General features: G+C 45.4%; 1 protein-coding gene across 3 annotated transcripts in view; it reads left to right on the top strand.

The window, feature by feature from the left end:
- Positions 1–12,981, top strand: part of LOC119404642 (cAMP-specific 3',5'-cyclic phosphodiesterase) — a 633,421-nt gene that overhangs the window by 264,992 nt on the left and 355,448 nt on the right. The window contains exon 1 of one of the 3 annotated variants that reach the window (XM_037671215.2): positions 1,827–2,341. The exons of 1 other annotated variant lie outside the window; for it this stretch is intronic. In XM_037671215.2, the coding sequence (XP_037527143.1) occupies positions 1,890–2,341 (452 nt within the window). In that variant the 5' untranslated portion in view covers positions 1,827–1,889. Of the gene's footprint in view, positions 1–1,826; positions 2,342–12,981 lie in introns of those variants that run through there. One more of the 3 variants, XM_037671216.2, reaches the window with a different exon arrangement.

Here is a 12,981-nt window from a genome sequence, read left to right as displayed (position 1 = left end):
TTGTCTTGGCTTGGCTCGACTGCTGTGTCTTGGAAGTTTGGGCGCCGATGACGGAGTTTCGCTGATGGTTTCAACTTTTGGGTTGACTGAGAAGTGTTAGTGGTTAACTTCCGTGGTGAAGCGGCGATTGCAGTCGGCACTCGATTGCTTGCGGTTCCTCGGTGTGCTACGAAGAAACATCGAGGATCGCCAGTGAGTTTTTCAACGGCATCTAATGGCCCTTGGGCCATGGACAGGCATCAGTGCGACGTCAAAAGCTTTACACTTAAATGGCCCGTTGATCTCGCAGCGAAAGTGCTTTTCAGGAGTTACGGTGGCTCACCGTTTACGAGACTGGTGGCTGACGATTTCTCATGACCTGCCTTGAACCTTCTTCAAGCGTGTGGTAGCGATGTGACGCGTCTTCTTCGGCCTGAGATATCACTACATGGTGTGGTTCCAGAAGGACAGAGCGAAACAATATGCTCCGTTTAGAGGTCCTTACTGCGAGTTCTACCCTTTTGGCAGCGCCTTCGTGTCTCGGGTGGCCTGCCCTGCTGAGTGTGCCGTTAGTGACGGAAGGGACCCCGTGTTGACAAACGTCGGGAGGTGATAGACGACACAAAGCCGCTTGACTCTACCTCGCGAAGAGGCTGCGTACAAGTGCCTTGACTTCATTTTTTGCTACAAAAAGCACTTCTGGATTCGTACCCTCCGATCTAGAATTGGGACTTTCTTCTGACGTACTACTAGAGCTGATTGTGACATTTACGAAACACCGGAATCAACATGTTTTGCATCGGCGTGACGGTACAGTTCTGTTGTTACTTGCTTCACGCAGCTCGGTAGCTGGCATCGCCAACCGATCAGAATCTCATAGCAGTCTAAGGGCGCTGACGTCAGCTGAACCTTGTGTGGATACACTCTGGTCCAAGGTAAAAGCCGTCCTCTTGCATCTGGATGATGCTACTCCACCACGGGAATATACGTGATGTGTGACAGACGTTACTTGTGATGCTGCTTGCGGTGTTGTGCTGTGCGTGCAGTGAAAGCGAAATCCTACGTAGAAAGCGTTCTTCAGTGTAACGTCTCACTGCGCTATAGTGCAACGTTTGTTAGTTGAGTCCCTTGTGGCACATTTTTCCTCGTTTGGTTGATCGCATGGTTCAGATAGTGTGGAGCTTCCGCACGTAGTACCACCACCGTTGAGGCTGATAAGCGTCGCACTCATTGAGTTTCAGTGGAGTTTATATTGCGGGAAAAAAGTACGTGGGGTTTCGTAAAGCGTGCACAGCGTGTTCTGTGCGGAGTAAGCTGTTCTTTAGTGCATCGAGAAGTCTCAGTAGTTTCATAAATAATATCTTGACGATATTAGCTTTCTATTGTTCTATACTTGACTCAGTCGGCCAAAATTGTCGCGTCTTCTTAAAAGGCGGATCCACTGCCAATTGATATGGCCCTAAAATGTGCCCATAAAAATAATGACCCATAAGACTATTTAGGGTTGCGCAGCAGTCCCCCTTTTTATTTTCCTCTCCAGATCACGTCGCGTTACTCCTCGCTGACATTCCTTGCGCAGTCGAGCTGTTTAGGAACACAGAAGACGCAGGAGATACTGAGGAGTGCGTCCGTTATCGTCGTTGGTGAGTGAGATTCGTGACGTCGTCCGGTGCGACCAGTCAAACCCACGTACGAAGACTTCCGAGTTTCTCTTCCGGCCTCTCGTTCAGCGCGGTGCGGTTAAGCTGGAGCCGCTAAATAGGACCACCGCACTGGGCCCGTGCTCGCGAGACGCAGACGGCCCATGCGTTACCGCCCCCAGCAAAGCCCTGGCGTCCACCACTCTGGAACAACCACGACCGCGTCGCTGTTCCGACGTCGTGCTCGGCGCCGCAGCTGTGGGCCCGTCCATGTGGTGGTGGGACCTGCGCGGCTGCCTGTCGTCCGTGCCGGCCGCGTGCGTGGTGTGTCTCGTGTTGGCGAGCGCGGTTAGCGTCGTGCTCGCGTGGTCGACCGTGTTGGGCGTCTTGTTCACCGTGGCCTCGGTGTTCGGCCTAGCGGTTGCCACTAGGCCTAACGGTCCAGTCGTGCCTCACTCGTCACCGTCGATGTCATCGACGCCAGCTGCTGCTTCAACGATGGTGATTAAGCCCACCGTCGCCGCCGACGTTGTCGTCGACGACGATGAAGATGATGACTACGATGACTTTGTCGAGAAGCCGTCGCCAGTTCCGGAGCCGACTAAGAACCGCGGATCTGGTCCCGGCTCCCGTAGCGCCACGGTTGGTGCTCTTGGGTTGTCCCGACAGCACATCATCTACCTGCGACGTCTCTACCAACGGCATCATGGCCCTGGCGTTCGGTAATGCTCGATCCTTTCTTCAACCTATAGAGACATCAAAGAAATGATCGCTTGCAGCGCGCGTCTGTTCACGCAGAGGAGATCACTTGTTCATTCCATCACTTCCTGTGTCTTCTGCTAATTACTTTGTTTGCTTAAGTGTAGCAGTCAGCATTCAAGAACATGCTCCACCAAAACACAATCATTTTGTGGAATGGTCAGGAGTAATGGCTGCCAGTTATTCAGGAGCTTTCGCTTTCGATGTTCGGTTATATAATTAACTACAATTGTTGTGACTGTTCATGCTTTTTCGTCGCTGGGATCGCTTATCCTTAATGCTGTGATCGTTCTCGGCAGGCCTTCATCATCACTATTGTGATAGTTTACGGATGTGGCGGTGATAGCATCGATGGCTGAAATCTATGTATCAGCTTCATGCTATCCACCTGTACTACGCAACAATGAATGAATGAATGAATGAATGAATGAATGAATGAATGAATGAATGAATGAATGAATGAATGAATGAAATTTTTTTATAGATCACGTCAGCTATTGTGTGGAAGTTTTGAAATTAGGTGTTTTTATGGCTTAACGCGAGTGAGGAGGAGACTAAATGCGAATATTTTCTTCCTCTTCGTATCTCACAACTGAGCGATATAATGATATGATGGATCTTGACGCCCTCTTCGTGAATAAACACTACCGCTGGGTGGTCTTCACTGGCTGTTGTTGCACTTTGACGCCCGAACGACTCGGAGTGTATAGGCAACGAGGAGCTGCGATATCGTCCAGTTGCCATGGTTCGTTCACACTCGCATAATGTGCCAGACACGGGTGAAAGCGGGTCGTCGTTTGTGCGAGGAATATCGAGTCCTTCGTCTATATAGCCGTCTCTTTGATCGGTGCATATCAATGCAGTGAGCAGGCGTGGATTAAGCGGTCGGTCGATGTATGCAAATGCCCGTGCCGAGTTGCATCTGCGCTTCAAATGAGTGAGATGTGCTTCCGGAAGTGCCGTGTCGATTGACGCCCGTCATCGCTTCTATTTAGCGAGACTCAACGTTCTTGGGATGGGGAGTGAGCACCCGGAGTGTGGCCTGTACCGAAAGAAATAGTGCTGAATCATAACAAGGATCTGCAGCCTTTATGGCTCTAAGAAAAGGAGCCGAGCTGTTTGGTTATGCAGCCTTATTCCATGCAGGGCACTATTGAATGATCGTGGCCTTCATGAAGCCAGACTAAGGAAACTACTACTTCATGAATTACTAACCAAATGATGATAAAGGTTCTGCATTCTCCTGACTTTTTTTTTTCTTTCAACTTTGGCAACTCTCACAAAAGTTGATTTTGGATAGTCGTCTTTTGCAAAGGCGATAGATATGTTTCTATAAAGTCTGAAATGTGATCAATCTTACATATCCTACATACATTTTTTTATTGAAATGATGAAATAGGAGAGGTTGGTGCTATTATAGTGGCACCGGCTACTCCTTCTCGCTTAGAAGACAAAATATCATTTGTGGAAGTATTGGGCAACTCTTGCAAAGAGCTATTAAATGCGAAGCATTTCTTAGCGAACCACAAGCACTTTGAGCGTTTTAATCTATCTAGCCGCATACATCTAGGTGCTCTCGTGAACGCCTCCTTAACTTGGTCCCACCAAGAACGCGGGAGAAGTTAGCATTTTCACACGGACACGCACACGAAGACAGGCGTTCGTAATTAAAATCATCATAAGCGGTCATAAAAACTTATGCATTTGAATGAGCGACGTAACTCTGTTGCCGCGCACGAGCCCACTGTCAGTGAGAGAAAGCTAGATGAAAAGGGAGGGCAGGGAGGTCAGCCTAGTGCTAGTGACCGGTTTGCTACCCTGCACAGGGATGGGGAAATACAGGTCGGGAAGAGGACAGAGAGAGAGGTAAAATAAAAACGAAAGAAAAAGCACACATGCACACACAGCAGAGCGTTTCATTCAGAGTCCTTCTGATAAGAAGAAGAAGATAATGTTTAATGAAGAGAAATAAGGAGAGGTCGGCCTGGAAAGCGGGTTTTCGCCTGAGAGAGAGAAAGAAATGTTTTAATGAAAAGCTATAAATGTTAGCCTGGCTATTCGCCTGACATGCTACTCCAGGTGCTGGGTGATGATTATGATATATACACTGATAAACACATAACGCATACAGCCAAACACACATAGACTACACTGTTTACAAAGTTTCGTTCAGGCTCGTGGCCCGCAAGAAAGTCAGCAGCGCTTTCGTGGTGCGCAACGCACAGGTGCTGCTTTGCCATGGGCCCAAAGTAGGTCTCAGTTATAAGCACGATACTCCTCACGGGGGTAAGGGGGAAAATGGAGAGAAAGTGGGAGGCATCGTGACAGGTGGCTATTGTTCAGTACAATGAGTCACTGTACATGGACGTGTACTACATACGAAAGCTTTAGTCTATAAAGTGCTTACAGGCTGCCCGAGTACTCGTGATCCTGCATTTTTTTGTCTACCCCGTTGCCTGCGCACATTCTGCGAACGCGCTTTATTATTATTATTATTATTATTATTATTATTATTATTATTATTATTATTATTATTATTATTATTATTATTATTATTATTATTATTATTATTATTATTATTATTATAACTCAGTCGTCAATTCCAGTGGCAACGTCTTAGACCTGTGTGTGTCAAACGATCAACCCCTTGAAGTTTCCCGCTCCAGCATCTCTCTTGTACGTCCTGACAAATTCCACCCACCACTTAACGTAAGATTATCCGCATCAGCCGAAACAACGAGCTACAGCAGTTATGTAAACAGATCTCCAAGATTTGCTTTCAAGCGAGGTGATTACACGGGCCTGTATCATTACTTGTCCACCGTTGACTGGTCACAGGTTACTGACAAACCAAATGTTGATGACCAGGTTGATCAGTTTGCGGAGCTTGTACTGAGCAGCATGCGTAATTTTATTCCCCAATACACACATAAACAACGTAAATATCCCCACTGGTTCTCATCTGAACTTATCAGTGCACTGAAGCATAAAGATCGCGCACACAGGAAATCTAAATGTTCTCCATCGAGCGAGTGGAAGGAAGAGTTCAGCTTTTTTCGAACTCTCGCTAAACGCCTATATAAACGGGATCATAGTTCGTATATTGAATTCTTAGAAAAAAGCGCTTCTGACAGGCCAGCTGAGTTTTGGAAGTATGTACGTAAACGGTCCAGCAAAAGCGGAGAGTCTTTCAGACTACTAGACTCAAATGGGGTAGAAGTGCATGCCGTCGCTGACTGTTTTGCCGCACATTTCTCATCCGTTTATAAGGCCTCAGACTCTAGCACTGATATCAGACAGCCTAAGGCAGTTCGCTCACCCAGTGCTTTGTCGCTGGATGAAAATCTTATCTGCGAATGCATTAAGTGCTTAAAACCATCCTTATCATGTTGCCCAGATGGCATCCCCTCCGCCATACTAAAAGCTTATAGTAGTATATTTGTCCCAGTACTGACTACGATATTTAATAACTGCCTGGACACTTCCACATTTCCTAGCATGTGGAAAACTGCTCGTGTTTTCCCAGTATTTAAGTCGGGCTCTAAAACAGATGTTTCTAATTATCGCCCGATTTCTCTACTATGTGCCACATCAAAGATCTTCGAGCTGGCTCTTCAAAAAATATTGTCTTTTAGTGTTAAAAGCTCATTGATTCCTAATCAACATGGTTTTCTCGCTGGCCGCTCAACTACCACAAATCTTGCTAGTTTCATGACGCAGATCTCCACACCTATTTCTCAGAGAGGACAGGTTGACGTACTCTACTGTGACCTGAGCAAGGCTTTTGACGTAGTCAGCCACACACTGATTATGGTTAAACTTGCGCAATTTGATGTTGACTTGTCGGTTGTGAATCTCCTGCAGAGCTATCTGCTCAATAGATATTGTTATGTAGCGGTAAATGGCCAAACGTCTTCTTTGTATAAAGTGACTAGTGGGGTCCCTCAAGGGTCAGTATTAGGCCCACTCCTATTTTTAATTTACGTTAATGATGTTTCTTTTGCCATTCGTAATTCTTCTTTCCTCTTGTATGCCGATGACATCAAGATTTTTAAGGAAATTCATTCAGTTAACGACTGTCGCTTGCTGCAGTCAGATTTGCGCTCTTTTTCCGAATGGTGCAACGCTAATAACCTTTCTCTGAATGCCTCGAAGACAAAATTCATTTCTATCACTCGCAAAACATCTAGCGTGTCATTTCAATACTCTGTCAATTCTGTGTCCTTATGCAAGGTTTATGAGATCAGTGATCTTGGTGTTGTTGTTGATAGCACGTTAAACTTTTCTGCTCACGCTAAGCGTGTTGCTTTGCGGGGTCTTCGCACCCTAGGCTGTGTTTGCAGATTGTCTAGAGAATTCCGTTCTCCTATGCCCTTCCGAAAATTGTACACCGCGCTATGTCTTCCTCAACTGGAGTATGCGTCCGTGATATGGAATGGCATTGCTCAATCCAGCGGTAACACCATTGAACGAGTCCAGAAAAAATTCCTTAGCATATATAACCATCGCTTTGCTAAAAAATCTCGTTCAAATACTGCTGAATTATTATCATTGCCATCACTTCACTGCCGACGAAATCGTTCTGATCTCTTGTTTCTTTACAAGCTAGTCCACGGTATCATATCCTGCCCTGTACTTCTCAATTGTGTTAATTTTCGAATTCCGCGTAAGTTAACCAGACAGAACAGACCGTTTCATGTACCCGCCTGCTTCTTCCAACACTCTACCGTTCACAGAATACAAAGTCTCTATAATGTTAATTTTCTTGATCTTGACATTTTTCATAGTCCACAATCATTGTTTTTATCCGAGCTTTGTACTGTTTTGACATAGTATGGCACAATGTACAAAGTCTTCCCTTCTCCGTCTTTCCGCATAGTTGTATATATGCAATCTAATTTTTCATTCCCCTTCAATATTTCTCGTGTTGTCTTATTTTACTCCTCCCCTTTTGTGTTCATTTCTCTTTGTCTACGTGTATTTGCTCTTTTTATTTCTGAAGACTGTCTGTATTGTATAGTTTATTTTTTTTTTTTGTTTTTTTTTTTGCGTGCGCCTGCACAAAGACCTTACGGTTGTTCCTGGGCACGTTAAATAAATGATTGATTGATTGATTGATTGATTATTATTATTATTATTATTATTATTATTATTATTATTATTATTATTATTATTATTATTATTATTATTATTATTATTATTTCTTTACAAGCTTGTGCATGGTATCATATCCTACCCTGTACTGCTCAACTGTCTTAATTTCCGAATTCCACGTAAGCTGACCAGAGAGAATAGACCTTTTCATGTAACCGCCTGCCTCTGTGAACATTCGACCATTGGCAGGATACAACGTCTTTACAATGCTTACTTTTTGGAGCTCGATGTTTTTCACAGCTCCCAGTCGTTGTTCTGCTCCGAGCTTTGCACTGTACTTACATAACCTCGCACACTGTTGATATTTCTTTTTCTGCCTGCGCATAGTTGTATATGTGCAATTTTGTAACGCTTTTTTATCCCTGATATTTTATTATGAATGTTTGCCTTTGCTTTTTTTTTTTTTTTCGTGCGCCAGTACAAAGATCTTACGGTTGTTCCTGGGCACATTAAATAAACGTTTGATTGATTATTATTATTATTATTATATTATTATTATATTATTATTATTATTATTATTATTATTATATTATTATTATTATTATTATTATATTACAGCGAAAGCTGTTATGAGATCATTTCACCGGCCGTTTTTGGCGCCGTAGTTGTCCGCCGCCGCCGCCGCCGGTGTCCCTAACCAGTATCACTCGAAATAAGAAAAAAAAAACGAAATAAGAAAGGATGGAACGAGGTTCGAACCTGGGCCCTCTGCGTGGGAGCCCAGTATTCAACCTCTGAGCCATGCCGGTGCTTGAAACTGCTTTGCAAAATGGTCCTATACAGGCTTCATGTCGGGAAGGAACCACATTAGCATATGCAATATAGCGTGGTAGAAGAGTAAAATAAGCACCAAGCGTCGCCCAACGCGAATTCTGTAACCAGGCGTCACACAATGCGAATTGCGCATCGAGTAGGTTGTTGAATGCTTCCAACCCATTACAAAGTGCTCTGCCATAATTCTTCGTCGTCATCAGGCACAGCATCAACAAAGTGCGCATAATGCCTTACATGCGTTTAGCATGTACCACGGCTCTCCGTAGAATGAAGAAAAATGGCACAGTGCCTGCTGTCCTACTTCTCAAAATTGCAATGATTTAGAGCGCAGTGGCTTCCTCGCAAGTGCACTTGTATTGGTTGCCAAGGAAACCCATAAGCGCATGATCCATTTCCTCGGGGTCTCAGTAAAATTACAATGATTTAGAGCGTAGCGGGTTCCTCGCAAGTGCACTTGTATTGGTTGCCAGGGAAGCCCATAAGTGCATGGTCCATTTCCTCGGGGCCTCAGTAAAATTACAATGATTTATAGCGTAGTGGGTTCCTCGCAAGTGCACTTGTATTGGTTGCCAAGGAAGCCGATAAGCGCATAATCCATTTCCTTGGGGTCCTATTAAAGTTCTTCGCCCCCCCCCCCCCCTCCACCGTCTCTCTCCCACGTCAACGTATGTTATACAGCATGACGGGAGAGGGAAATGGCGACCCGGCGTCACCCAATGCAAATTACACAACTGGTGGGCCGTTTAAAGCTTCCAACCCATTTCAAAGGGCTGAGCCATAATTCTTCATCGTCATCAGTCGCCGCGTCAACAAAGTGCTCATAATGCCTTACAGACGTGTAGCTGGTGCCTGACGAATGACGAATAATGGCTTAGTAGGTGCTTCCCAACTTCACAAAAATTGTGATTTATGGCGTAGTGGGTACCTTTCTAGTGTACTTGTATTGTAGCCCCAAGAGAGCTTACAACGGGCTCTAGAAACGCCGCTCTTCCAGCTTTCGCTGTGACTGTGCTGCGGTTTCAGCGCAGGCCTGGCGTTTTTATTATTATTATTATTATTATTATTATTATTATTATTATTATTATTATTATTATTATTATTATTATTATTATTATTATTATTATTATTATTATATTCATGCACTAACATGCAAGGACATAGAGGGAATATGGAGAGAGCAGGCTGACAACTGCCACCTGGAGGGGCACAACGCCTGCCTGCTCTTTCGGGAAGAGAGATAGAGGAAAGAAAATAGGAAAGGGAAATGAGAATACCGTGAAGTAAGAATATGATGAAGACTCGTCCAAAATGAAGTAAAAGATAAAAAAAAACAGTCAAAAGTGTATAAACGACAGCACTCTGTGCCGTTTTCTGCCTAGTCTTCGTGCCTTTTGTTCCTGCTGTTATGCCTACGTAGTTATGCATCACCAACTAGCCTGCCAACAAACGTTGCTGAAATGTTAAAAGGGGCGACCAGATTCGTTTGTTTCATGAAGGTCAGCATAGCTCGATGGGCCTGGTCATATTGAGCAGCACGACCTCTCAGAAAGAGGTAATCGTCAAGGGTAGCACACATAAATCCAAAAAGTCTGTATTCCTTAATGAGCAATACCCGCTGCGTAGCGAATGCGGGACACTTTACTATAAGGCGTTCCACTGTCTCACAAGAGCCGCATTGTTAGCCGTCGTGTACATTGTGTACACGACGGACTGTCCACACGTCGTCCTTGACGGTATAAGCGTTCGCGCAGCAACACAGAGCCAAGTTGAAGCGAGTCGATCAGCCTCTTTATTTCAAACACTGCCCACATGCGAAGCAGGCCAGTAGACAGGGGGGGGGGGGTCGAGCCTTCCACCACTCCCGAAATTTTGGTGAAGGGAGTGTTTTAGCGCAAATAAATATTGAAAATAGGTGTTTTTCTCGAATAGTGACGATCTCGAATAGTGACGGTTACAGGCCTTATGCGAAGGTATCCACTGGGAAATTAGGGACACTCCATGAAAAATAATTCTGCTGGCACATTAAATGGTACTGCATAGAATTGCGTGTCGGCGTCTTTTCTCAAGAGTATGCTGAGGGCTGCACGGTAATCTGTAAGGATAACGACCTTCGATGCTCTTAATTTTTCTTAATCGCTGCCGATGAGGATGGATGAGGTGTCTGAAACACCCGTCTCATGTCAGTCAAAGGGCGAAATAGTGCAACAGAGGCCACGTACATGCGCGTCCGTAAATACGTCAAGGTCATCTCCAAATGCTTCAAATAAGTGCGACCATAGGCTTACTGGACTGGTGCCAAAACAGGCTGGTCCGACTTTCTTGGTATTTCTGGAATCGAAGGACAAATTTCGAAGATGCTGTATTTCATAACAAAATGCGGAGAAGTGAGCATGCCATCGCCCTTTTCTCTTGTCAATGTTCCAGAAGAATCGCCTATGTAGTCTACAAGAAGTACTTCGTTTTTCGTTTACCGTGCAGCGGGTAGTAATCGGGGACACCTTAGAGCACCTGCTTGCTTTAAAATTACACCATTAAAATGCTAAGCGATGCACATGAAATCTAAGATGTCTATATTTATGCTCGCGACGTATCTCTGTGTATAAGGCATCGGCGTAGGTCATTCACGCAGTTGTAAGCATATGGTTTACTTCTCTTTTACTTGTCTACTTGCAGTGCCTAGTGCGTGTGTGTGTGCTTCTTTTTTTTTTTTTGAGCTGAGGGGGACCGCCGCACCGTGATTTGGTCTACTTTTTTTTGCTTATTTGATTGCTCACCTTATCAACCAAATCAATATAGCAAAAGAATCGCGCCTCTGACTTTGTGCTTCCATTCTGTGCACGTTGTGCGGGCACCACGACGTTGGAAGGCGGACAGCATTGCCCTTCGTTGCACCTGACTTAAACAAGCCATAATTTACTCAGCGCACGTAGGAAGGGGCCATCAACAAGCGTCAGTATATATGCGCGCAGATAGAAGCGAGCGGTTTCCGGCGAAGCGCGCGCGGAAGCCGTGTTTACGTCGTCTTCCCATCAAACGTCACGCAGTGAGAACGAAAATAGGAGAGGAGAAAAGAAAAACTTGATCGCGTTCGCGATGTTTTTCTAACGCTATGCGCCCTTGCGGCTAATATTTTTAACGCAGCGGCGGCAGGGGTGGGGTGAACGGCCACGGAAGAGCGAACTTCCTTCGCTGCACGAACAGCGTCTACCATTGTGGCAGGAACTGAGCGCCCTTCGGCCCACCATTTATAAGCATCGCAATTCCATATCACTTACCGAACTTCGCATTAGATTAGAGCGGATAGGAGGAACGCAGATGATGAGAGGGAGAGGGAAAAGCTGAGTGAGTGAGTGAGTGAGTGAGTGAGTGAGTGAGTGAGTGAGTGAGTGAGTGAGTGAGTGAGTGAGTGAGTGAGTGAGTGAGTGAGTGAGTGAGTGAGTGAGTGAGTGAGTGAGTGAGTGAGTGAGTGAGTGAGTGAGTGAGTGAGTGAGTGAGTGAGTCATAGTATGTTTGTGGGCGGCCTCAACTCTGCGTAGGGTAAAGGGAGAAGGGAAATAGGAGGAATAAAGGGAGAGCGAATAACGATGGTAGTGTACAGTGAACTACGCGCACCTGAAGTGGGTAGATAATGACAATTTCTGAAAAAGCAGATGCACAGTGAACTGCTCTTATAATGAACGGTGGAAAGAAAGATTATGATGAACGGTAAATTATCCTTCTTCAATACAAAAACCTCTGTCTACAGGAGTATTTGTCTTCATGATGGCAGCAGAAGTCTTTTCGTTGAAACGTTGGCTCTATGGACATTCACTGTTCAACGATTTCTTACTCCCTAAAGCCTTGATCTTCCCCTTAATTCTGTCTTGTATGGAAAATTGGCACTGTCACGCTTACCGGCCCGCCGCGGTGGTCTAGTGGTGATGATGTTCGACTGAGCCGAAGGTCGCGGGATCGAATCCCGGCTGCGGAACCGCATTTCGATGGAGGCGGGATGCTAGAGGCCAGTGTATTTAGTTTAAGCGCACGTTAAAGAACCACAAGTGGTCGAAACTTCCGGAGCCCTCCACTACGGCGTCCCTCATAATCATATCGACTTTTGGGAGGTAATTAAAACCCCAACAATTATTATTATATGTTACGCTTACAAGAGGCTTCGTAAATACGCGAAAGATAGGTGGTAATCAGCAGCGGTTCCAACATGATGTACTGTCTCGACGTGACATAACGAATTTTGACTGCCTTTATTATGGACTATTCCACTGTGGTAACGTGGGCTGATTGTACTCAATGCAGTGGCGTAAATCATGGGGGGAGGGGGGTAGTCAGAGGGGTGCTGACCTCCCTTGTGGTCGGGCTGGGGGGGACACCCCTTGCTGATTGTACTCAATGCAGTGGCGTAAATCATGGGGGGAGGGGGGTAGTCAGAGGGGTGCTGACCTCCCTTGTGGTCGGGCTGGGGGGGACACCCCTTGCAAGTGTCCCCCCTTGAGATTTAGCTTTCGAACATCGCATTTTAATTACTTGACAGTTAAATACAGCACACTAGGCTGTACGGCACAGTTCAATACAGCACTAGGCTATTCCTAAAAGGTATACACGACGGCGAATGGAGCTGAAGTTAAACAAAAGCTGTACCTTAATGTGCTAGCATTTGCACTTGATTGTTTAACCCGAA

The sequence above is a fragment of the Rhipicephalus sanguineus genome, chromosome 9, assembly GCF_013339695.2.
Source record: "Rhipicephalus sanguineus isolate Rsan-2018 chromosome 9, BIME_Rsan_1.4, whole genome shotgun sequence".
In the NCBI taxonomy this organism is placed as follows: domain Eukaryota; kingdom Metazoa; phylum Arthropoda; class Arachnida; order Ixodida; family Ixodidae; genus Rhipicephalus; species Rhipicephalus sanguineus.
The sequence above is the reverse complement of the archived record's forward strand: the minus strand, read 5'-3'. Positions and strand labels throughout refer to the sequence as shown.